The sequence below is a fragment of the Culex quinquefasciatus genome, chromosome 2, assembly GCF_015732765.1.
Source record: "Culex quinquefasciatus strain JHB chromosome 2, VPISU_Cqui_1.0_pri_paternal, whole genome shotgun sequence".
NCBI lineage: Eukaryota > Metazoa > Arthropoda > Insecta > Diptera > Culicidae > Culex > Culex quinquefasciatus.
In genome coordinates, this window is record NC_051862.1 from 106,327,695 (window position 1) to 106,352,322 (window position 24,628).

Genomic DNA, 24,628 nt, shown 5'->3' on the forward strand with positions numbered 1-24,628 from the left:
AAAAAATAGAAATACTAATGAGCGAGTTGTGGCGCCTTAACCACGCCAACAATGTCCCGAGCATTTGTGGAAATACAATGTCCCATCCCTGAGGGACCTGGAGCACCAGAACTTCTTAGCATTTTTTTTTCTGTTAGAGTATTAAGACACGAAATCTTGATTACAAGGACTATTGTATCGTGTTACCCATTTTTACTGTTATTAAGCATTTCCAGATCTATAACACAGTCCCTATTGAGAGAGAAAGTGCTGTTCCATCCAAATGCTGTAAACTCCTTTCCTTGTGCCTTGTGCGCTATGTATCGCTAGAACCGCGGTGACAATTTTTTCGTGTCATTTTTCAAGCTCTTCCCAGCAGCTATTATTTGCCGCGCGGGGTCTTGTAAAGACAATTGTCTTTGTGGTGCTATATTTGCGGTGTTCCCTTTTGCTCTGATCTGGACAAGCGACTGGACTGCAGTGCAATACCGATCGGCTGGGCATTATTTACATGCGAAGACACGAGGAAAGTATTTTGGGAAAGAGGCGCAAAGGAATATCCCAAGATCGATCACTTGCTTGAAGAGCACGTGAAGCAACCGTTTTATACTCATGCGGTTGCTGCTACCTCTGAACTTAAACCTAAGGCTGCCACCCTGAGAAGAACCCATGACATTCCGCTTATGAGGCGAAACCCGTAACCATTCGGCCACAGAAGGTTGGCTTAACTTAACTTCTTAGCATAGTGCCAACACTGGAAGATTTTCTTCAGGAGTGAGGCCAATATTTTGGAATGTCTAAGCAGGCTAAATGGAGCACCCGCCGTCGAACAGTTTGTGTTTTTTTTCTACAATGTATTTATTATGGAGCGAGGTGTCAAAAACGGCTCTCGACGGCGGGTGCTCCGTTCCCCGGGGGAGGGGGGTCCCGAACGTGTTCTCGATCAACCGCGAAATGCCAAGGCATGAAAAGAAAAAGCTGTCCGTCGACTTCGGCCCGAAATTACGCAATCTCGGGAATGATCTGCCGGACGTGCTCATGGGCCCTCCCGGGAACCGAACCAGGGGGGGCTTGCGTTGATGGTAGATCTTCAAATGCATATAAAAGAACTTTTTCTCGGTTCAAGACTCAGCTTCGCAATTACTCCGCCGTGTAGTTGGCGGAAGCCGGATCGTGCACCGCCGCCACGTCCTGCTCGAGCCGTTCTTCGAGTCGTACATCTGGTCACACGAGGCGATCGCAAATGGCCGCCGAGAGGAAACGTTGCACGCACTGTGGACGCTTGAAGCTCTTCTACTCGATCGGATACACCGCCTTGGTGTTCTTCCGGATCATCAACAGGTGACGGAACGTTTCGGAACAAGAGCGGCACTGATATAAGCAGTTGTCCAGCCGGATGTTGTTGTGCTCCTCTTCGGGAGAGTCCTGCTCGTTGTTCCAGCAAAGTATCCTAACGTCGTACTCATACTTGTAGCGGTTCATCGGGCTTCCCTCCGACGCCATCGATCCCGGCCTTTCGGCCTTCATCTTCATGGCAGCAGCGAATGCAGCCAGGTTGTAAGGATCCATAAACCTACAATTTTTTTTCTTTAATTTCAATTTACACCTCAATCCCCACCAACTAAACCTACCTGTACATCTTCCTAGATAATCATCCGCGCCGTTCTCCATCTGGGCCAGTAGCAGGCCTCCTTCCGGAATCTAACCATACTCGTCCTTCCGCCCGGTTCCTGAACATGTCTTACGGTTGGCTAGAGATTAGCCGCAAATCGCGACCGACTCACAGCGAATCTTCGTCGCCGTCGCTCGGTACTTCTGACACATCTTCCAGACTAGTTCCGCCGCCGTGCTTCCCAAACGCAGCTCCTTCTCGGCTTCGTCCTCTTGCAGCAGCTCGGTCAGCACTTCGACGATATTACGCGATTCCTGCAGCATCTGTTGAGACGTGCTGAGTTCTTCCTTGAGCGACGAAAGCTGCTCGTACAGGTCCATGTTCTCCGAAAGGGATTCCTCGAGGGCGGCGCGTCGCTTCTCGGCCAGCACCTCCCAGTACTACTGGCTGGGACCTTCGGCCGAGGTCAGGTCCTACTCGGTGATGGTAGGTTTCGAGCCGAACGCCTTCTCCGGTGATGTCTGTCTCGACAGACATCATCGGCCACCGCCTCCAGCTTGGAAGTCAATTTTCACGCACCTGGTGATGAGCACCAGGAAACAAACAAACCGGCACAGCCTGCACCGTACACCGATTTCGAAGCGAACCTTTCCGGAAAGGATTTAGGGGGAGAGGGGGTATATGCACCCCCGGGGCAAAATGCACTCCCTGCTTTTCTCGGTATTTAGAAGAATTTTCAGGGGAAAAATCATAGAAATTGGAAGCTTAACATTGCTAAACCATGCTGGAAAAATTTGAGCATCGCAGTATAAAAACAGCTCAAGTTATTTGCAAAACTTTAAAATGTTGTGTTTTCATCTAATTATCTTTGCACTTATTATTTTTATTTATTATTTTTGGACAATACAAAAAGCATTTATTGATATTGTAAGTGTTGAGGTAAATAGTTTTTGCCATAATCTTCATTATTTTGTAGATAGATGAGTCCAAAAACATCAAAAAATGCATTTTTAATTAAATTTTCTGCAAAAAGCGTGGTTGGGGCAAAATGCACCGCTGTGAAGCTCCTTAGTAAAAACAGCGGTGTCATCTAGTGGTGACTAGTGAAAACTGATTTTACCCGGTGCATTTTGCCCCGTTGTTGTAGTGCATTTTGCCCCAATGTTGCGGTGCATATTGCCCCGCATGGTTGTTTGAAATGAATCAAAAATGTTTTTAGAAATTTGATATTTTGGAACAATTTTGAGGTTTTTTAAGACTTTTTTTTCACATGGATGATGAAGAATAATAGTTGTTTTAGAACATCGAACAAAATTCTTCCACAGTAATGCTGTAATGGTTGAGAAATCACAGTTTTTCCTTAGGGGGTGCATATTACCCCCTCTCCCCCTAACCGGCGTTCCGACGACGATTCCGCGATTAAACAAAAAAAACATGGTTTGACATTTCGAGCTGGCAGTTCTCGCTGTCAAAACCGAGGCGAGAAAGAGAAAAACGATCATGGCGGCCGCTGTCACGCTGGTAGTAAGCGATTCAAAAAATGTATGGGGGAAATCGATTTAAATTCAATATTTCCCAAATTAAAGACCGGTTAGGGAAGAAATTTGACCTGGTGAAAGCTAATTTTTTTTTGAACCAGCAGGTCAAATTTTGTCATCTTGCGATTCGTAGTTGCTGAGATATTCACAAAAAAGAAAAATTCTCAGAACAAATTTGAATTTCTTACCACCAAACGAACAGCGCCATCTATGAGAAATTTTGGCCCGTCGGGTAATCCATTACCACTCGTTGCTCACTCCATATATAATCGCTTGGCGACACTGCCGACAGCGCCAAACGGGGAACTAAAAAGTCTGCAAACTAATGGTACGTTCGTTTAATGGCTAGTTCGGCACTGAGTGCCGCATTCAGAGCTATCAACGTGTTTTTTTTTTTAAGAAACTCGCGCTAGTTCCGCACGAGTTTCGTCGCCATCTTGAGACTGAAATTCTAGTGCCGCACTCGATATTTTTTTTCATTTTCATGTGATTTCCACGCACACTAACAAATTACGTTCGTTTGATCCGTAACTGGCACCGACTAGTGCGGCACTCGTGGTACGTTCGTTTGAAGAGCCGGTGCGGTGCTGAGTGCGATTTGAGATGATTGAGATGAGTGAGATTTTTGAAACTTCTTACTTTTTTCCAAATAGCCAAACTCATCACCATTCTTTGGTGTCGAGACAGCTAAAATCGGATAAAATGGCGCGGGGATACGATTTTTTTAAAAGTGGTTTTTGCGAAAAAAAATAACAATACGCAAAAAAATCAGGCCTATTTGAATCAACAAAATATTTTGTTGTTTTCACTTGACGATTTTTTGTTGAAACAGATCTCAAAACCAACTGAAACAACTCAAAATTTTGAGTTGAATCTACTCTGTGTATTTTGTTAAATATTTTTGGAAATATCAACAAAATTATTGCGTTGATTCTACCATGATCGGCGTTGAATCAACTTAACTATGTTTTTTGATTTTAAATAATTTAATTGCTGCTCACACTCTTGGTCTCTTGGTTTTGATCAGAGTGGCCAGTTAACCAGTTCCCGTCCGTACGATAATTCCGTTCGTGTGTTTGATTCCGATCCCGTAGCTTGCGGTGAGCGAAGTGTTATACAATGCGAGAAGTAAGTGCGCTATTTGGGCCGATTCCACCACCACTTGGTAAGCGCATTTTACTTCAAATTACCTATGTTAATGCTTTTCCATCCTTGCAGACCTCTGCGGAAAACAACGTAACCACGGTTCACCGGAAAGTCAATGGCAACATGGCCCATTCAACGCGGGAGACAACTTGACAAACACATTGGTTCATCAGGAAGCGGCGGTGGCACTGTAATATCTCAAACGTTCGGCACTACGAGGCGTAAGAATCGCGGGGAAACCTGCAGGGACTTTCTTTGCATTAAGAGCTATCCAAGGTGTGGTAGACTGCGAGGAGCAGTAACCAGCTCGGAGCTCGAAATAAAGTAGACAAGTCGCCTTGATGTTCCAGCCGAAAAGACTCCCTTTTGTTTATTTGAACTCGGGTATTTATACTAGTCAAATTTGTTGCATCACATGTAATTTGAGTGGTGACACTTACGTGTGTAGCCTTGATTACTTCAAGGGTCTTTGTCCCCCAACCTGGTTGTTCTGTTGGGGGATCTGACCGTTTTCCGTCCTGTTGACGAAAACTTGACGATCAGCCCCCTGGTTTTGATTTTGGTTGTAATGGCCTTGGTTATGTTGACCTCGACCTCTTCCTCTAGAACAGCGATTCTCAACCTTCTTCTAGGTTGGTACCCCCTGCCATGTAAATCAAGTAGGCCCGGTACCCCCGTTGAGAATCGCTGCTCTAGAAGAACGTCCTCTGTCACCATTGCCATTGCCATTACCATTACCATTACCATTACCATTGAAATTATTTCCATTTTGAAAATTATTCTGTTGGTGTTGACCTCCTCTATTATTAAATTTTCTTCCGCGATTATTTTTCTGCTGGAAAAATATGTTTAAATTATGAGATTTATCGTCTACTTCCATTGCTTTGGCAGTAGCTTCAGATAATCTCGTGAACGTCCCAGCTTCTAAAATTAACTGAGTGCGTTCATTTTTTAGACCTTCACGCAGAGTTTTAATAGCCGTTTTATGAGCTTTGTTCCCCGCGTGGTCAACAGAGTAATTTTCGAGTAGAAGAGCTGCTTCCAAATGATCAGCTAGTTCTTCTATCTCCGCGATAAATTTTTTCAAAGAACCATTTTGTTTGGTTTCATTTAGTTTATTTATTATTGTTTCGGATGAAACCGAACTGGAGCATTTAGCTTCCAGTTTTGTCACGATTTCAGCCAAGTTAGCAGGGTTGTCACCTACCGTTGATCTGGCTTTTTTCGTCAATTTTGTCAGCACAACCTGAACTGCGATTGGTTCAGTTGCTGCTGTGACGAGTGGTGTCAATGCAGCTAGTGCACTTGTCACATTTTTTAGCTTATCTCCCTGCCCGTCATACTCAGGGACGAGGGTAGAAGCTATTTGAATGATTTCGGTAGCACTTGCCATTTTAACTTTTTTATATGATCTGTTTAATGTAATTATAACTTTAACTAGTGTCCTAAATGAAAGTGGTTCGACGTGTTTTTCGAGCTTTTTATTTATTAATGTTATGATTTCTCCTTGGAGAAATCGTAAAGTTTTTGTTAACGGAGCTTGTTTTTGCTCCGGCAAATATTCAATTTCCGAAAGTCCTATGCGATATAAGCTTTTCGCTTTATCTAATTTCGTTAATAAGGTCTTAGACCTATATTTTCTATTCGGGTTTTTTGAATTTTTTTTAGAATAACCCCCAGACCTTCATATGTTTTTTCTAATAAATTTTCTGTCATCTAGATTACTTATCTTATACATTTAAATGAAGATTATAGCGGGTATGCAATCTCTGTTGTGTGCTCCCCTTCTTGAAGGTTGATGATTCTGGTATGCGGCAACTTATGTGCGCTCCCCTTCTTGAAGATTGCCGAAAACACCGCGTAAGGATATGCATCCGTTAATCAATAACGCGCTCCCCTTTACGGTTGTTTATTTCCTGGCGCGGCTGCACCTGGTTTCGCTGCTGCTAATGCTGCTGCTGCTGCTGCTGCTGCTGTTGTTGCTGCTGGTCGGCTGCCCTTAGCCGATTCCATCGTTGGCGTTCTTTTTCGTAAAAGATCTTCTTTTGACTCTTAGTCATTCGCGGCGGCGTTTGTCTTATTATTTTTTTGTTTTCAATATTGGGAATGTATGGTGGACAGTTTGCGTCTTCCCAACACTCTTCGTTGCATATTGTAATTTTAAAATCGTTCTACGTCTCTTTTCTTCTAGTTTATGTAAGATTTCGTAGTCACAGAGTTTCACTCGCGATACGTAAGTTTTAAATTTCATTTTAACTGCTTACTGATGTTCTGCGAATATTTTTCCTACAATTTTTAATCTTGCACATTCTTGCTGTGTGCGGATTCCGTCACTGGTGGTTAAAAGGTTTATAACTCTTTGTGGATTCAAAACATTTTTCACTTTCGAATTTTTTGGTTTCACCAGAGTTATTTTATTGTATTTTCCTGTTTTTTCCACTAACACAGATTGTTCATAGTTTCTCAGTATTGTTAAAAGTTTATTTTACGAGGCACTGAATCAGGCCTTTTACACATTTTAAATTCGTTCTTACGATGATTGGCACTGATGTAGTGTTCAATCTGTTTACTGTGATTTTAATGGTTTCCATATTTACTGTACTTGTTGGTACAATTTGCGATTTTCCTTCGCGATCCAACGAAGTATTCCTAGAGCTCGTTGCAAAGTCGAAATGTTTAGATAGAATCTCGCGTCTATCTTTTGCCGAATTTTTTCAACTGCTCTTTGGTGTTTTAACTCCGGAAATTGTTCAAGCATCCCGAGCTTGAGACACAAGCAATCTCGCAGTTCGATTCGCGTGATTTCTCTTTCCATTTTCACTGGTAAAGTTTTGTGTATCACTTAGAGTTCACTTCACTTTTTTTTACAAAGTCCCGAGAAAAAAAAAATAATTAAAAATCGCGGCGCGTTGCGTCCGAGCCGCTGCTCACGGTCGCCATGTAGCCTTGATTACTTCAAGGGTCTTTAGAATTCTTTCTAGAACACAGACCAGAACTGTACAGTTTAGTGATCGCTCCCAAGCCAGGCTTGAGGACACCGATCTACTTCAGATGACAGCCTATGGTCCAACATTCTAAAGACCCTTGAAGTAATCAAGGCTACACGTGCTACAGTATAGACTTCTGGAGTTGGCTTGTACTGGGTTGAACCCTTGCGCTGGCTCAGCAGGAGTCAGCGTCCCGGCCAATTGTCGATGAACCGAAATATGGTTCGAAAAAGGCTATACGCAAGCATCAGCAATTATGCTTGCGCCAAGTGGTTCTAACTGTGTGTGGGCTATACAGCCAGGCAGGGTTTGTGTTTTGAAAGACAAAACCTGGTCTTGTTGTGCGAGGTCCGGGCATGGTAATGAAAATGGAAATTAAGTGTGAATGGGTATGTTGGGAATGCAGTGGTGTTCAGACTATAACACCTTCCCCCTTTAAAAGAATAGTTTTATGAAGTAAAATTATTCTTTGCCATTCTCCAGTAGCCATTTACAATTTATTTGATATATTTATGAATTTTTGTTGTTGTGTGTTTGCTTTGTTACATTGTTTTTTGTTACATTGTGTATGTGTATGTGTATGTGTATGTGTATGTTGTTTTGTATCCGAATTTTTCACTTCCGCAGTCTATTGTTGGGAAAAATTTACCTGCACTGTTGATGCTAGGCTCGGTGGTTTATTTGATTATTCTATTTTTGTGCACTATTGTTTTCTTTTTTGTTATAGGTTCTTCTAATTCGCAATTCGGATCTCTGATTTGTGTGATTCTAAATGGACCTTGATAAAATGAATCTAGTTTTCTCCTATTTTCATTTTTTATATAAACCAGATCGCCTATTTGTATGTGGATAGGATTAATTATTTTGTTACAAGTTTGAGTTTTTTCTTGTTTTTGCTGTTCTAATATTGACTTTGTTAAATTTTGGCTCTTTTGTAATCTAAATTTCAACTCATTGTGGTATGCTTCTAAATTGTAGACTGGATCTAGATTTCTTTGATTATTGCTATGTGGTAAGTTTGCTTTAACACCGAACACTAATTCATAAGGTGTGTACCCATGAATAGTATGTGGAGTTGTGTTGTAATTAAATTGATAATATTTCAACCAATCATCCCAATCCGATTGATGCTCGTTAACGAAACATCGTAGGTTGTTGTTGTTGTTAATTCATTTATTTCTGGCAGCTTTAACCTTCTTGGTCATTCGCTGCCCTTAGTATTAAATATAAACTTAATTTGTTATTCTAACTTGTGTAATACTAGTTTTTCTCCGTACGCTGGTCGTCACTTGCTATTTGCTGGTTTGTTGGCCTCCAACGTTGGGCCTGCTGGGCCTTGTCACCAATACTTGTCCGAGGGGACAGGGGGTGTTCAATTCCCCTTTGTGCGTCCTCTTCCAACTGGGAGCCCAGGAGCCCGGGGGGTTGTCCCTATTCCACTCCTCAAATGACTTGTGGTTAGGGGGGCCCCGGGTCTCCCAAGCTTCCCAGTGGATGCTTCCGTCGTTTGATATTTACACCAGGCGCCCCGGAGGAGCCGGAGGGTGTTCCCTGTTCCACTGGCCGATGACGTGTGGTCAGGGGGGCCCCGGGACCTCCGGGCGCGACAGTGGTTCATATCTTATCGAACAGGTCAGTGTCCCGGAGGTAGAGGATGAGCTTCCTCTCAGCCTCCGGGTCGTTGTTCAGCGCTCCATATACACTTTGTGCCGTGTCGTCTCGGTGTTGGTCGAATTTCATGCACGTGCAAAGGATGTGTTCGACCGTTAGCGGCACGCCGCATGTGTCGCACATCGCTCGTTCGCCTCGAAACAGTCCCTCGAGCGTGATGCGGGTGTGACCGATTCGGAGTCGAGTGAGCGCACGTTGCTCCTCTTGGTTTTCGCGGTCATCGCCTGGCAGGGTGTTGGGTTTGACCTTCCTCAAGAACAAATCTCTCTCGGAATGCCATTCCCTCTCCCAGGCTAGGCGTATTTTATCCTTGATCCACAGCAGAATGTCCTGGGCCGGGACTGGTAGTGTTATAGCTTGAAGCTGTTTGGCTGCTTTCGCAGTTTCGTCGGCACTCTCGTTGCCGGCTATTCCACAATGGCCGGGGATCCAGCACAGAGTGGCTTTGGTTCTGGTCATCTCACTTTCGATTTCTTGAATCCATGGGTGTTGCGATAGGCCGCTTTCCACCGCCGCTGGCAGAGTCGGTAAAAACAACCGTGGATTCTTCGCCTCCGTCAGGGAGGTTCTTCAGTGCCTTAACGATCGCGTGAGCTTCTGCAGAGAAGACGCTGCACTGTGCGGGCAGTCGGATGGCCGTCCTCTCGGTGCCATCAACGATTCCGCAGCCCGTGAAATCGTCGTCTTTGGATCCGTCGGTGTAGATCTGATGGTAGTTGGCGTACTTCTCTTTGACTACTCCGAAGGCGGCCATGACCTTCTGGGTAGATTCACCAGCCCGAACATAGGCTGTCATCTCCCAGTCGATCTTCGGCTTTTCGGCGTGCCATGGGCGCTCTCCGATTCTGAGTTTCCGCGCAACTTCAGGCAACTCCAATTTGGTGATTCTGTTGAACTCTTCTCTAGCTCTTTTACTCAACGAGTGGTGCGGCCCGATGGCGGTTTCTACGGCAGATGTGAATGATGGACGATTTGGTTGATGCCAGCTCGAACCCCGAGGACTGGGTCCAGGTTTCGACGCCGGTCACCGCTTCTTGGATCTTTTTCCGGACGTATGCCGCGCTCCTGCCATGGGCTATTAGCAAGATGTCGTCCGCGTAAAGCTTCAGGCTGACTCCCTTTGGAACGTACCGCTTGACCTCCGTCATCCGAACCAGAAACAGTGTTACCGCCAGTATCGTGCCCTGAGGTACCCCGCTTTCCATGATCCGGAGGGTTGACAGCAGGTTTCCGATGGCTACTCGGAAGGTCCGATCTTTTAGGAAGTTGGCGATGAACCGACCCATTCGACCGCGGATTCCCCACCGATGAAGGTTGTGGAGAATCGGTGCTCTTTCGGCCGTGTCATACGCCTTCGCCAGATCTAGCAGTGCGAGTTCTCCGTGTTGCCGTTTCCCAATCCACTGCTCGATTTCGTCCTCCAGTTCCGCAAGGTATGTGTCCACACCCTTGCCCCGCCGGAAGCCGTGTTGGTCGTCTCCGAGTACTCCGAGCTCCTCCAGTGTTGTAATCAGTCGCCGGTTGACCATTCTTTCGAGGACCTTTCCAAGGCAGCTCACCAGTGTGATCGGCATTTGATTCCCGACGACAAGTTGATCCTTTCCGGCTTTCGGGATCGGGACCACAATCCCTTCCTTCCACCGTTGCGGTATGGTGCCGTTCTTCCAGGTCGTGTTGTAGATGTTTAGCAGCTGGGTTTTTGTTCTTAATGGGAGGTTCCGAATCATCGGGTAACCGATGTTGTCTACTCCGGCTGATAGCCCTTTCGACTTCCGGATAGCCCAATCCAGTTCCTCCAAACTGAACTCCTGGTTGTAGTAATCCTCATCTCCTCCATCGAAAGTCGGTATTGGTTGATCTGGGACTGCCCGGCGGTGGGTTGGCACCTTTACAGCCGAGACCTTGGTGAAGTAATCCGCCAGCGTTTCAGCTACCTCCCCAGGCTCGTCAAACAGCTTTCCGTCGATCACTAGTTGACTGATGTTGGCCTTCGGGCCGTTTCGGAAAACGTTGACCCGACGCCATATCTCGGTTGTACTGCTGTTGGGGGAAATGCCCGTCACAAACGCTGTCCAGCTGTCTGACCTAGCCTTCGTGATGGTTTTCCTCGATGCGTTCTGAGCTGCTTTAAACTCGACTAGCGCTTGGACCTTGCTTGGGTGGCTGTCGTCCATCTTCCGTAGGCGGCGGAGCTTCTTACGTCGCTCCTTGACTTGCGACTCACGTTAGCCGAGGTTCGCGGAATGCTGACCTCCGCGGCCGCAACGATCGCATTTTCCATTTCTTGGGCATTTTCCGGACTTGTCCTTCCGACCTCGTCCGAGAACCTAGTCCAGTCGGCCCGTTCGAATTACCACCTCGGTCTACGCGTTTTCTTGGCCCGCTTGTGGTCAACACTGTGGATGAAGAGCGGGTAGTGGTCGCTCTCCCTCGTGTCAACATCCACGGACCAGACCAACTCAGGTGTGATCGAGTTGGACACGATAGAGAGGTCGATTGCCGATGATCTGCCATCCCTCGGGTCAACTCTCGTGTGCCTACCGTCATTAAGAATAATTAGGTTGTACTTGCCTATCAGTTCCTCTATGGCCTTCCCTCGTTGGTCCAGGTGGTTGCCGCCCCAAAGTGGGCTGTGGGCGTTGAAGTCGCCTAGTAGCACCACCGGCGCTGGGAGTTGTGGGATCACTTTGTCCAGCTTGTCCTCGATTTCCGCCTTCCCGTCCTCTCTACAGATGTAGATCGATGCGAAGGTTGCGACGATTGGCCATTCAACTCGAGCAGCAACCACTTGAAGCGGTCCTCTGACGTCGATGTACCGGTGTGGCACGGCCTTGTCCACTCCTAGTGCGACTCCGTTTGAGAACCCATCGCTGGGCTTGAAGCAGAAGCGCCAGTCATAGCGGTTAAGCTTGTCGGTTTCTTGTTTCTTTTTTGTTTTTACTTCCTGAAGAGCCACCACCACGGGTTGGTGTTCCTCCAGGAGTTGTCGCAGCTCGTTGGTCCTGACGGCGAGGCCGCGCAGGTTCCACTGAACAGCAATGGCGGTTGTTTTGGGTGTTTGATTGGTGGTGGTGCCATCCACTGCCCCGTCTGTGAGGGCAGGGCAAGAGGTGGACGGCACCGGCTGGTTGTTGTTCAAGTTCGGGCTGTTGTCGTCATCGGTGGTTTTTGGAGCGTCCTGAGAGCTCGCAGTGGATGGCACGATGGCCATCACTGCTTGTTCTGTTTGTTCGATTGTCCTTGTTTTTGTTTATTCCCCGGACCTTTCGGCTTCTTGGGGGGCGATTGCTTTGGGGGATCGGTGTTTCGGGGGGTTGTGTTATGGGTGCGTCTGTTACCTCTGGAGTCCCGGTACTGTCGCTGCTGTCGACGAGGGTCGACGCGCTCGACTCCGAGTGCCTCCTTTTGTGGTTGTTGCTGGTCGTGCTTGATTCAGAGGCGGTGCGGAAACGCTTGCTGACGTCGTCGTCGGTTTCCATTACTTCCTCCTGCTGTTGTTCGTCGGAGTCTTCGTCGACCGGCTTGATCGGCTTTTCCTCGACCGGCTTAGTCTGCTTTTCTTCCTTGTTAGGTTTTTTGGGTTCCGGTTTTCTCTTCTTCAGTTTGGCGATTTCCTCCTGTGCTTCCTTGAGCGCCTTCTGGGCGTTGGCTAGCTCCTTTCGCAGCACTTCAATCGCGGGTTCTTCCAGCCTCGCCTGGGTCGCCGACTTCTTGGCCACCGCGGCGTAGCTGTTCTGTTCCTGGGTTCGGCGCTCCTCAAAAATGCGCCGTGCTTCACGCGGGGACTTGCCCTCGCCACGGATCTTCTCAATCTCTTCCTCCTGTTGGTATTGTTCACAGAGGCGGCTCGTCGGTGAATGATTGCCGTTGCAGTGCAGGCACCACGCTGGCTTCTGGCAGATCGTGCGTCCTTGTTCGTCCTTCACAATGGCGTGCGGCATCGAGCAGTTTCGACAGATCTCCTCAGGTGCCGAGCATCGGGCCTTCGGATGTCCAAACTCGAAACACCTGTAGCACTGGAGCGGTGCCTGTGCATAGGGTTTTGTTGAGCATCGGTCATACCCGAAGTAGATGCATTCGGGCGCCGCCGTCCCCCGGATGGTGAGGATCATGGTCGAGATCGGTTTCCCGTTCTTCCGGAATCGCTTGACGTCTAGCACCCCTTGATCTTGAAGTGCCTCCTCCGCCTTCAGTTCCTCGTCGCTGAGGTCGTTGACCGTATGACACGTCACCACCACCTTGCACTGGTTGAGACGTGGGTGTTCCGTCACGACGATCTTGGTCCCTTCGATTAGCTCAGTCATCCTCTTCAGTTTGGCTACTTTTTCGTCGCCTCGCACCTTCAGCACAAAGTTCCCCTCCTTGCCCCGGTAGGCAGCGGCCACCGTGCCGACGGAGGATTGGATCGACTTTGCCAGTGTGAAGGGGTTCGACGGAAGGACCTTTCCGTCCTCAGCGGCCTTCATGAGCATCACGTAAAGCTTCCCGTGACTCCCATCGGGGTCAAGGTAGGCCGGTAGCGTGGCGTCGTTCGACGAACGCGGGGGATCAACCCCTGGCCGGCCCTTTCTCCTGGTCATGATGACCAGGAAAAGGTATTTCTCCTTTTTTCACGACACGCTCTCTACTGTTCACCTTTAGTATTCTTGGCACGAAAAATCCTCCGCCTTGAGGTCGAACTGTCAAAACACCAAGGAGGACCTCCCCTCCTTGACGAATTCGTCACTGGCCGCGTCTCCGATGTCACTCCCGGCGTGGTCTCGGCCAAGCTGGAACCGGACTCCCACCGGTGCAAACCCTTCCGGAACCACCGACCTGGAATACACTCGCGAAACACTGGAAAACTTTCGCACTCTTCTTCTTCTTCTACTTAACGCGCACGCTTTCACGGAGCTTAGAGAGAAACTCAACCGCTTTCGACCGTGTCTGAGTCGCGACTGAACATCGTAGGTATTCGTTTAAACACCTATGATTTCTTTCAAGAGCACCAATGGTTTGTGGATGATAGGCAGTTGCAAAAGTTTGTTTTATTTTCAATTGTTTGCAAATCTGACTAAGAACTTCGTTATTATATTCGGTACCTTGGTCGGTTTTGATTTCCAAAAATTTTCCATAAATTAAGATGAAGTTATCTACTATGGCTCTAGCTATAGTATTAGCTTCTTTGTTTTGTATTGGTGCAAGAACTATATATTTAGTTAGTTCGCACTGAATTGTTATTGCATATCTGTTGCCGTTGTTGGTTTTTGGTAGGGGTCCTACTGTATCTATTGTAATGATTTCAAAAGGTTTACTCGGAGTTGTTGTTATTATTTGTGGTTCTTTAGTATGTTGTACAATTTTATTTCTTTTACACAGTTCGCAGGCCTGAACGAAAAGTGTAATAGAACGTTTCATTGCTTTCCACCGGTACAGGTCTCGGATCTTTACAGTATGTAAAAAAAGTATTTACACCCCTTGGGCACTATGCACATTTTGTGATGAAACATGTAAAAAATTTAAAGTTTGACAGGAACCTAGTACTACGTTTTGTTCAGAAACTCATGCCAAACATTTTGCTAAAAAAAGCTCATGAAAAGATGATTTCTATAAAAAGTTATATAACAAATACTATTACGAAAATAAAAAAGGTGCAAAAAAAGTTTGTACACCTTTCGAAAAATTAACATAAATAATGTTATTTGTTGACAAATCACCATAAATCCAGTCTCCCAACTCCAAATAGGCATCCTTGACTGATTAAAAAAATATTTTGGATTGAATATAAAGTTTACTAACTACTTAGTATAAAAGTTTATATAACTCTGGAAATTCTATATAAAACTTATCTAAACTTAATTTTGCAAACTTTTAATTCAACTAAATGTCAATATATTACCATAGAATTGCTAAATAAACATTTTGGAGTGGGTATAACACCGTTTTGGGGGTATTTGTATCGATAGAATAGATTTTTCGTTGGAATTTCGTACCAACCCGGAATTACGTCGTCGGAAAATCCGCCGGCATCCGAACCGGTCCACGATTCACAAGTCAACCTATGTGGAATCGGAAAGGGCATAAAATTTCCGATCTTTTGATACCCATACATCTAGGTTTTCTATAAAACCTACGTTTTTAAATACCTGGGCAAAAAGTAAGTTTGATCCACGAGAACAAAAATTACGAAATTCCATACATTTTTGGCAGGTTGCTCAAACGAAACCATAACAACGTTTTTGCTTAGGTATTTAAAAACGTGGGTTTTATAGAAAACCTGGATGTATGGGTATCAAAAGATCGGAAATTTTATGCCCTTTCTGATGCCACATAGGTTGACTTGTGAATTGAGGACCGGTTCAGATGCCGGCGGATTTTCCGACGACGTAATTCCGGTTGGTACGAAATTCCAACGAAAATCTATTCTATCGATACAAATACCCCAAAACGGTGTTATACCCACTCCAAAATGTTTATTTAGCAATTCTATGGTAATATATTGACATTTAGTTGAATTAAAAGTTTGCAAAATTAAGTTTAGATAAGTTTTATATAGAATTTCCAGAGTTATATAAACTTTTATACTAAGTAGTTAGTAAACTTTATATTCAATCCAAAATATTTTTTTAATCAGTCAAGGATGCCTATTTGGAGTTGGGAGACTGGATTTATGGTGATTTGTCAACAAATAACATTATTTATGTTAATTTTTCGAAAGGTGTACAAACTTTTTTGCACCTTTTTATTTTCGTAATAGTATTTGTTATATAACTTTTATAGAAATCATCTTTTCATGAGCTTTTAGCAAAATGTTTGGCATGAGTTTCTGAACAAAACGTAGTACTAGGTTCCTGTCAAACTTTAAATTTTTTACATGTTTCATCACAAAATGTGCATAGTGCCCAAGGGGTGTAAATACTTTTTTTACATACTGTAGGTACATTCTAGTTTGTCCTACGTGTCCTCCTGTCGGTGTATTGTGGAAATTTCGTAAGATTTCTTGAATTTTATTTTTGTTATCTACATACATCGGTGGTTTGTATAATAAAATTTGTAGACTTTGCAAAGTTTTATTCGCTACAATTTTAAATGTAGAAGTTGTTACTTTGTTGAAAATTTCATCTTCCGTTGAAAGAGATATTCGATCGATTCTCATTTTATTTAATTCTTTTTCAAGCCTTGAAAGAGTCATCTCTAAAGTTGGACTTTCATTTTCTGGCTGATATGGGATTTTCATCATTATTTTTTTGTTTTTATAGATCTGTAAAGTGTTATCGACAACACGTAAAGCGCATAATTTTCTCTTTTCATTAATGTTTTCAACTGTATAAGCCGCTTGATAGGTGATACTAGTATCAACCTGCGTGCTTTGCATGCTTTTCGTTTTCTGCATTGATCTCGTGTTTACTACGAGCATTTGCATATTTTGTAGTTGTTCACTTGTTATAACTATTCGTGAGAGCGCGTCCGCACCCACGTTTTCCTTACCAGCTATATATATTACATCGAAATTGAATTCTCCTAAATCCAAACGCATTTGTGTCAATTTGGATGTTGGGTCTTTCATTCCGTATAAATGTACAAGTGGTCTGTGATCAGTTCTGATTACAAACCTATTTCCGTAAAGATATGGTTTGAAGTAGTTAATTGCCCAGTGGATTGCTGTTAGTTCTTTGAGAATAACAGACTTATTTTTCTCACCAGGTGTAAAGTTCTGCTAGCGTAGGCTATCGGTCGATCGCCTTCACTAGTGATTTGGGATAAAATTGCTCCACAACCGACGTTAGAAGCATCCGTTGTGAGAATAAAAGTTTTGGCAAAATCAGGGTATTGTAAAATTTTTGGTGAAAGTAGTTTGTGTTTCAGTGTGTCGAAGGCGAGTTGACACTGCACAGACCAGTCAAATTTGCAATTCTTTTTACATAACTGGTTTAAAGGGTGAGCAATTGTTGAAAAATTTTCAACGAATTTTCTATAGTAGTTACAAAATGCGACGAATCTTCGAACTTCGTGATGTCTCATTGAGCATCCTATGACAATAATGTCGTCAATATAAATAAAAGCTACTTCAGGAGTGAGACCTGCCATTGCAATGGTCATCATCCTATGAAAACTATTTGGGCTAATGTTCAAACCAAACGGTAATCTTAAAAATTGGAAGTGCCCAGTATCCGTGGAGAATGCAGTAAATTTTCTACATTCCTCCTCTAAAGGAATCTGGTGAAATCCAGATGTCAAGTCTAGGGTGCTAAAATATTTAGCTCTTCCTAGCTGGTCTAAAATCGTATCTATTCTCGGCAATGGAAATTTATCTGCCAATATTTTTTATTTAACTGACGGAAATCAACGACTAATCTCCATTTCTTAGAACCATCACTTGATTTTTGGGCACCAATAAAATTGGTGAATTATAATTCGATACAGATGGTTCAATAATTTTGTCATTTATCATTTTTTTAACTTGTTCCTCAATTACGGGTTTTTGTGAATGTATAGTTTTATAATTAGGGATATATACTGGACTAGGGTCAGTGAGGTTAATTTTTTGTTCATATAAATTATTTGTGGTTAGTTTTTCGTCGGGTAAGCAGAAAATATCCGAAAATATTGTGATTAATTGTTTTAAAGGGTCGTGTGTATAGTTTGGAATTTCATCAAAATTTATTTTTTCAATTATGTCTTCAACTCTGTTTTGGTTGTTTAGGATCAATAATTCAAAATTTCTTAATGGTTCAATTTTCGGTTTAAATTTCTTCAGTAAAATTGGTGAATTCGTTGTATTTATTAATTTCACACAACTTGTGTTAGGGGATATTATTGTGTTTCCGCAGAATAATCCTCGTTGGATTTCCTCAGAAAACACAACAGAATCCTCATCGACACTAAGTTGTGGAATTCTTCTAATTATTTCGCACCTGGGCGGTACTACTATTGAGTTATTTAAATTATCCTCAATTGGTACCTCAACGGTGTTCTCTTGAAAATTAAATGTCAATAACCAATTTTCATAGTTAATTGAACATTTGTATTTAATAAAGAAATCGCGTCCTAGGAGTCCATCTGTTATTAATCGCTAGGGACGACTTGGAACATATGACTGACGATCAATCCATTATCAAATTTCAATTGGGTTTCAGTTTCGGCCAATGTACGTATTGATCCATCTGTAACTCCTGTTAAATTGTACTGCTTTGAGGTATTTACTTTTTGCTCGGGTTTCAATTTACCGGCTTTAAATATTGAAATATCAGCACCTGTGTCAATTATAAAACTGCATTTTGAGTTGGCCATGCCTGCAGTGATAAATACAAAATTCGCTGAGGCATTGTTTACGGAAAAAAATGATTTTGCGTCTAGTCTAAAAAATGTTGGTTTTCTCTGTTTGACCCGGTTTGGTTGTTATTAACGTTCTGAGTTTGAACGTTTTGTTGATTGTTGGGATCAGTATTTAGTTGAAAAATTTGGTGAGGGTTTCTGTTATTCCCATGACCATTACCTCTATTTGACTGATTATTGTTATTTCTATTATTATAATTATTGTTATTGTTATAATTATTGTTATTATTTCGATTGTTGTTTCTGTTATTGTTACGATTGCGATTATTATTGTTATGGTTACGATTATTATTGTTATAATTATTATTATAATTATTGTTATAATTGCCATGATAACGGTTGTTACCATTACGATTACGGTAATTATTACCGTTTGTGTTATTATTGTTACCATTATTGTTGCGGTAATTTTTATTTGATTTAGATTGTTGGAATAACAGTATTTCGGCAGGAGTATCAATTGATTCTTCCAATGCAATGTTAATTGCATCAGAAAGCTTCAATATTTTTCCAGCTCCGGCACTGGCTTTTATAATGGTTTTCGCTTCTTTATTTTTTAAACCATTCGCCAGTGCCTTTATGCCAGCTTTACTGGCATATTTATTTGCAGTATCACCGGGCATATCGTCATCACGATACGCTTGCTCGAGAGCAAACGTGTGTTTCTCGATTTCCCGAGTGAAGGTTTTTATATCGCCAGTTTGTTTAGTGGCGTTTAACGTTACCAGGGCAGCTTCTGGGCTGGTTTTTATTTTGCACCCACCCAGTGCTGCCATAATTGTATCTATAGTTGTTGCATTGTCAATTTCTGGCACGAACTGACGCGCTCTACCAGAAAATCTGGACACAATAGATTGCAGGGTAGCTGCTTTATTTGCCTCCGTTACCAGAGGTTTAATGGTCTTGAGTGCATCTAATGTGCACTCAAGTTTGCTCGACTCCCCGTCGTAAGGAGCGACAAGGGAGGAGACCAATTTTATCATATCCAAAGCAGAAGTCATTTCTTTGCTTCTTATTGCAATGATTGACCGATAAAAAATAATTATGATTTTTGCGACTGTCTTAAAGGACAATCGCTTTGTTTGTTTTAGATTTGATCGAAGTGTAATAAAGTCTTCGATTTTTTGAAAAGTGTTTCTAGAAGCTTTTATATAAAAATTAAGTTTACTTGATTCGATCTTCTCTTCGTTAATAAGAAGATATTTTTCTATGTTCGAGTAACTTTTTTGTGCTACTTCCCTTTTGAGTAGTAGTGTGTGTGCTAGAAAATTCCTATAAGGATTTTTTTCAAGGGTTTCTAAGATCTTATGCAAGGTTTTTATGTTTAAATCTAGTTCTTCCATGGCATTCGTCGGCCATTTTTCATTTAAAAAAAAATATTACTAACTATTTGCTTCAAAAATTTCCATCAATTGTTACTTCTTGTTACTTGTTGTCTCGATACTGATGTTGCTGCGGGTCTGCGGTTCGGGTTGTGCTGGAATCGTCCGTTCTCACAACCGACGCTCCCCGTCCAGATGATTACCGATGTTGAGTCCGTGTAGAAACACCGCGTAAGGATATGCGTCCGCTAAAAGCGCGCTCCCCTTTACGGTTGTTTGTTTGTTTTTTTTTTTTTTTTTGATCTGGCTGCATCTGGGCGCTGACACCTGCTGCTGTTGTTGGTGACCTCATTCGATTCCAACTCGTTGCTCGTTGCGATCGCGTCTTAGTAGATGATCGCCAAGATGATTCCACCGGTTTGGTCCTGGATGGCCTGATGGTGGGTCATCAGTCCTCTCGTTGTTGACATGAGTACATGCCCGGTAATGGTTGGGAGAATTATGCTACTTTTCAGGAAATCCACAATTTTTTTTATAGGCGTTGGCTTCACCATCACTATTTTTGTACTTCACTATTTATTATTATTTCACCGTTGGCAGCATTTTTTTGCTAGTTTTTCCGCTATTAAACAACTTTTTAGTTGGTTGTTGTCCAACTGTATTGGTTTCTTTGATTTTAGCGTTGATTGAAGTTTCCGTAAATTGTTTGTTAGATTGTTTTTCGTCATTTTCTGCGCGCACTTTCTATAACACTTTTCACTGAACTTTTTTGCATTTTTCGCTTTCGGTGTCTCGGTTGAGATATTACAGCACCAAAAAGCAGCGAAACGGCACTCGGACCAAACAAGGTGCAACACTTGGAGGACCAGATTGAATATTGTTTTCTATCCGATAAAATAAAAAATGCAAATATCAATAAATAATGACTATTATTATTTCAATTAAACATTTTGTTAATTCAATTGAAAGACTAACCTTATTTTGGTGTTTTTCGGGTGAGTGTGTGCGTGTACGCGTGCGTCTGCGGCTGGCTCTGGTTGCTTCGATGACAACCAGTTCGCCAGTTCGATTTGGAGCGTCGATCCGTCGGGTCGTTTGATTTTTTCGCGTTCGTCGTTGGAATATTTTGGTGTTTTTCGGGATCGTATGGATTCCAAAGACAAGCAGACACTGAATTGGTGAGCTCGTTCATTCTACTCGAATGATTCTTGAAATATGTTTAAGTCTATCTTATCTACGTTTCGTTCAGCCTATTAAATTTAGTTAGGGCAGCGAATGACCAAGAAGGTTAAAGCTGCCAGAAATAAATGAATTAACAACAACAACAACAAATTTAATTTTCTACACGGATAGATGTTGTAGTTGATATGTCGCGATCGTTTTTCTAGTTTGTCGAGATACACATTACAGCCGGGTTTCTTTGTTTTATGCAAGCTTCCCTGCACCTTGCGGTACACGCGGTTCACTTGTACCTCGGATTTGCTTTGCGCCTGCTTTGTTCGGTTTACACCCGTACCCGACTCACACGAACCGAGGGTACAGTGGACTCTCTCGTTGTCGATATTGAAGGGACCGTCGAGAGCGGGAGTTATCAAATTATAGAACAAAAAATCAAAGCATGCTTCTTGAAGGGACTGAAAAAATTATTGACAGCAGGAGCAATATTGATATCGAGAAGATCGACAGCCAGAGAATCGACTGTATTTTGGTTCATCGTACCAGCGCACCACGACACTCTCGGTTCGCCGCGTCGGTTTTGTGTCTGGCACTCACCCATGGCATGAACCCGTTATATGAGCCAAGGTGTTTCTCCTCGTTACGAGCCGAGGTACGTGCCGTGGTACGCGCTGGCGGTACAAAACGGGTTCAATACCACGACACGTACTACGGCACGCTGGGTTCATGCCATGGGTGAGTGCCAGACATATTTAAATCCTTCAGGCAGGAAAACGAAGTCTTGCTTTGGAGAGCCAAAAAATATCAGGTAAAGAAAACTAGAGGAATACTGGAATCGAACTCATGACAGGTAAGGTGCAGACACCATTTTAGCTACCCGTTTACCAACTGAGCTATCAACGCTTGTTGAAAACGAGCTGCTGCTGCATCAACATGTTTTAGCTGCAGGCAAAAATATCAGGAAATTCAAAGAAAGAGAAACAAACTAAACCAGAACGAGGGAACGTGGGATATTCGAGGATGCATGATTCCAGCTGAATAGGATTCAACACAAATCCAATATTAAAAGGATTTTAGAACGAAGTTCGAATACCACATGCATACCAACATTTTGGTATTGAAAGAGTTATTTTATCAAATAATCAGAGATTGACATTATTTTTTTGAGTTTATCGATTTTGACGAAAAAGGCAAACAATGTTAAGTAAAATCCATTATAATATTTTAAATTTTTCACGTTTAACCTATTGTTTTTCTTATCATTTTCAAATGTATCAGCATACTTTTAAGAATGTTTAACATCATTTCAAATAGATTTTTTATTGAATCTCCATTATTTTATAATATTTTTATTTAAAATATCTTTATAATACCAATGTATGGTATTCCCTAATTTATAAAGATCATTAAATGACTTTTTGAGACCAAAATAAAATAGTTGGCTTTAATTTGGAGTAGATTTGCGTTTTTAAGTATGTAAGTAAGAAACAGTATGTCAAAATTCGACATTTTCCTAAAATTTGCCCAATAACAAAACAATACCAAAATTTGGTATAATACCAATGATTGGTATTAATTTACACATTAGACATTTTTTCAAGGGCTCTCGAAAACCAAAACTTGGTATTGATACCATTGAATGGTATTATTTTGCATTTCCCTTGTTATTTACCCATGCTCGGGGGAGAAGGACAACCATGGGTGGTCTCTCATGCTCATGCTCATGCTCAATTGAAAGACTGACCTTATTTTGAAAAAAAATCAGGTTTGTTTCAACAAAAAAACGACGTTGCATCAACAAAAATCTGATCTGATCTGTTAAATTTTGATCAACAAAAAACAGCTTAGATGTAACAAAAAAAAACCGATTTGAAACAACAAAACTTGAGAGTTGATTCAATGCAAAAATTTTGTTGATTATATTCAACAAAATATTTTGTTGAATCAAACCTCGTACAGATACCTACGTACAGATTCTACAAAACATTTTTCCGCGTGAACATACTCGGATTTTTTTTTTGTCTGTAGGCAGATACTGCTGATACTGCTCTCCCTCTCTCTTTTCAAAATATATTGGATTGAATTTTCAAACGCGCCTTTCGATGCCCCTGATTTTTGTTTGGATATTATTATTTATCTTTATTATATCGAGAAATTAAAAGTGAGAGTGTGTGTGTGCAACATGGAGTTAAACTTTTCGAAATGCAATGGTAAACTTCATAGTAACTTCACAGAAATTTATACTCCATGTTGCAGATTTGACAGCTCGATAGCCTTTTAGTCCATTGAAGGCTAGGCTAGTTGATATTGGGATAAATAATATTGAGATAAATTTTGCAATGGCCTAAATGAAACTAAATTATTCATTCCAGATACAAGCAATGGCTCTACGATACACGTTAATGGAAACTAACGAATTTAAAGAAGATGCATTTAAAGTCACGAGTTCGCTTATAAATATTTTGTCAATTGTTAAGCACTTCCAAGTAAGCATTATTTGTTGTTTAATATTTTTTGCATTCTATTTACTATTTTTACCGTTTTCTTTCAGATCAAAATCAAAGAATGGCTAATAGCTGAATCATTGTCTACCCCAACTGAGGAACAAATAATGAAACAGATTCAAAGTAATTACGATTTAACATTAAAGCTTCAAGATTCGCTCGACACGTTTGAAAGGTATTCGGAGCAACCACACCATTTGTTCTTTAGCAGTTTAGTTAAAGACGCTGTTCTGGATACTCGTAGAATAGTTCATAATGATTTGATTAAACTGTGTTCAAGAAACCGATTAAAATGTATGACACAATAAAGTTTTATAATACATTCTATTTCTTTTCTATTTTTTTTATTATGCAAGGCATTTTGTTGTACAGTCACCCCACCACATATTCGGAAAGGTTTACAGATGGGTCGATGTGAGCAATTCTCTGAGATTTCGGTCATTCGTTTTTTTTGTATTTTTTAATACGGCTGAAACTTTTTTAGTTCCTTTGATATGCCCAAAGAAGCCATTTTGCATCATTAATTTGTCCATATAATTTTCCATACAAATTTGGCAGTTGTCCATACAAAAATGATTCATAAAAATTCTAAAATCTGTATTTTTAGAAGAATTTTTTTGATCGATTTGGTGTCTTCGGCAAAGTTGTACCCAGTCACGAGAGTTTTTGGCTAAATTGGTTCTGCTTGAATCCTGCTAGAATGATTCTAGCATGCCTGTTCGAATCCTGTTAGCCAGAATGTTCAAACAGAAAAAAAAAATCTGTCTCAAATGACGTCAGTTTCACCAACCTCGTGGTCTATCACATTTTCCTCGGCCATCTTTCAGTTTTTCGGTTCCTTTGCCAGAGTACAAAAGTTCTTTTATTTGTATTTCACGGGCCACTTTATTTTTACACAAGGTGCTGAAATTGGCGCATAGATGGTTAAAACAATAAGCTATGCTATGCTACAAGGTAAGTTGCTGAAATTGGCGCATAGATGGTTAAAACAATAAGCTATAAATGGAGAGTTTAGAAGATTTCTGCACAAAAAAAAAACGATTTAATATCACCAGAGGTGAAATAGAGTCTTTCACACAAAATGATGAAACTCCGACAAATATATTGGTGCAATTAATTTTTCAGGAACATAATGATACCACCCAGTGAGAATTTGACCAAAAGCTTCGAATCTTTTTAGGCTAAACCTCGAATGCCATTTTTTTTTATTTCAGAGGTACATTATGAGTCGCAAGATAAATATATTTAATTACGAAAAACATATTGGATTAACTGTGGAGAAGTTGGTTAGCTGGAGGAATCCCCGCAGCGTGACGATCACCTTGCTTCCTCGACCTTTGCTTTATGAAAGAGGCCGATGGCTGACTTTGTCCCGCGA

The 24,628-nt window shown here is 42.0% G+C and overlaps 1 protein-coding gene across 5 annotated transcripts in view; it reads left to right on the top strand.

Annotated features, from left to right (window-relative positions):
• LOC119766572 (26S proteasome regulatory subunit 6A-B-like) overlaps window positions 1-23,577 on the top strand; it is a 323,195-nt gene extending 299,618 nt beyond the window's left edge. For all 5 annotated transcript variants that reach the window (XM_038251377.1, XM_038251371.1, XM_038251379.1 and 2 more), the window contains 2 exons: window positions 23,119-23,232; window positions 23,298-23,577. In XM_038251377.1, the coding sequence (XP_038107305.1) occupies window positions 23,119-23,232; window positions 23,298-23,558 (375 nt within the window). In that variant the 3' untranslated portion in view covers window positions 23,559-23,577. The remainder of the gene's footprint in view (window positions 1-23,118; window positions 23,233-23,297) is intronic.
• The last annotated feature ends 1,051 nt before the right edge of the window (window positions 23,578-24,628 follow it).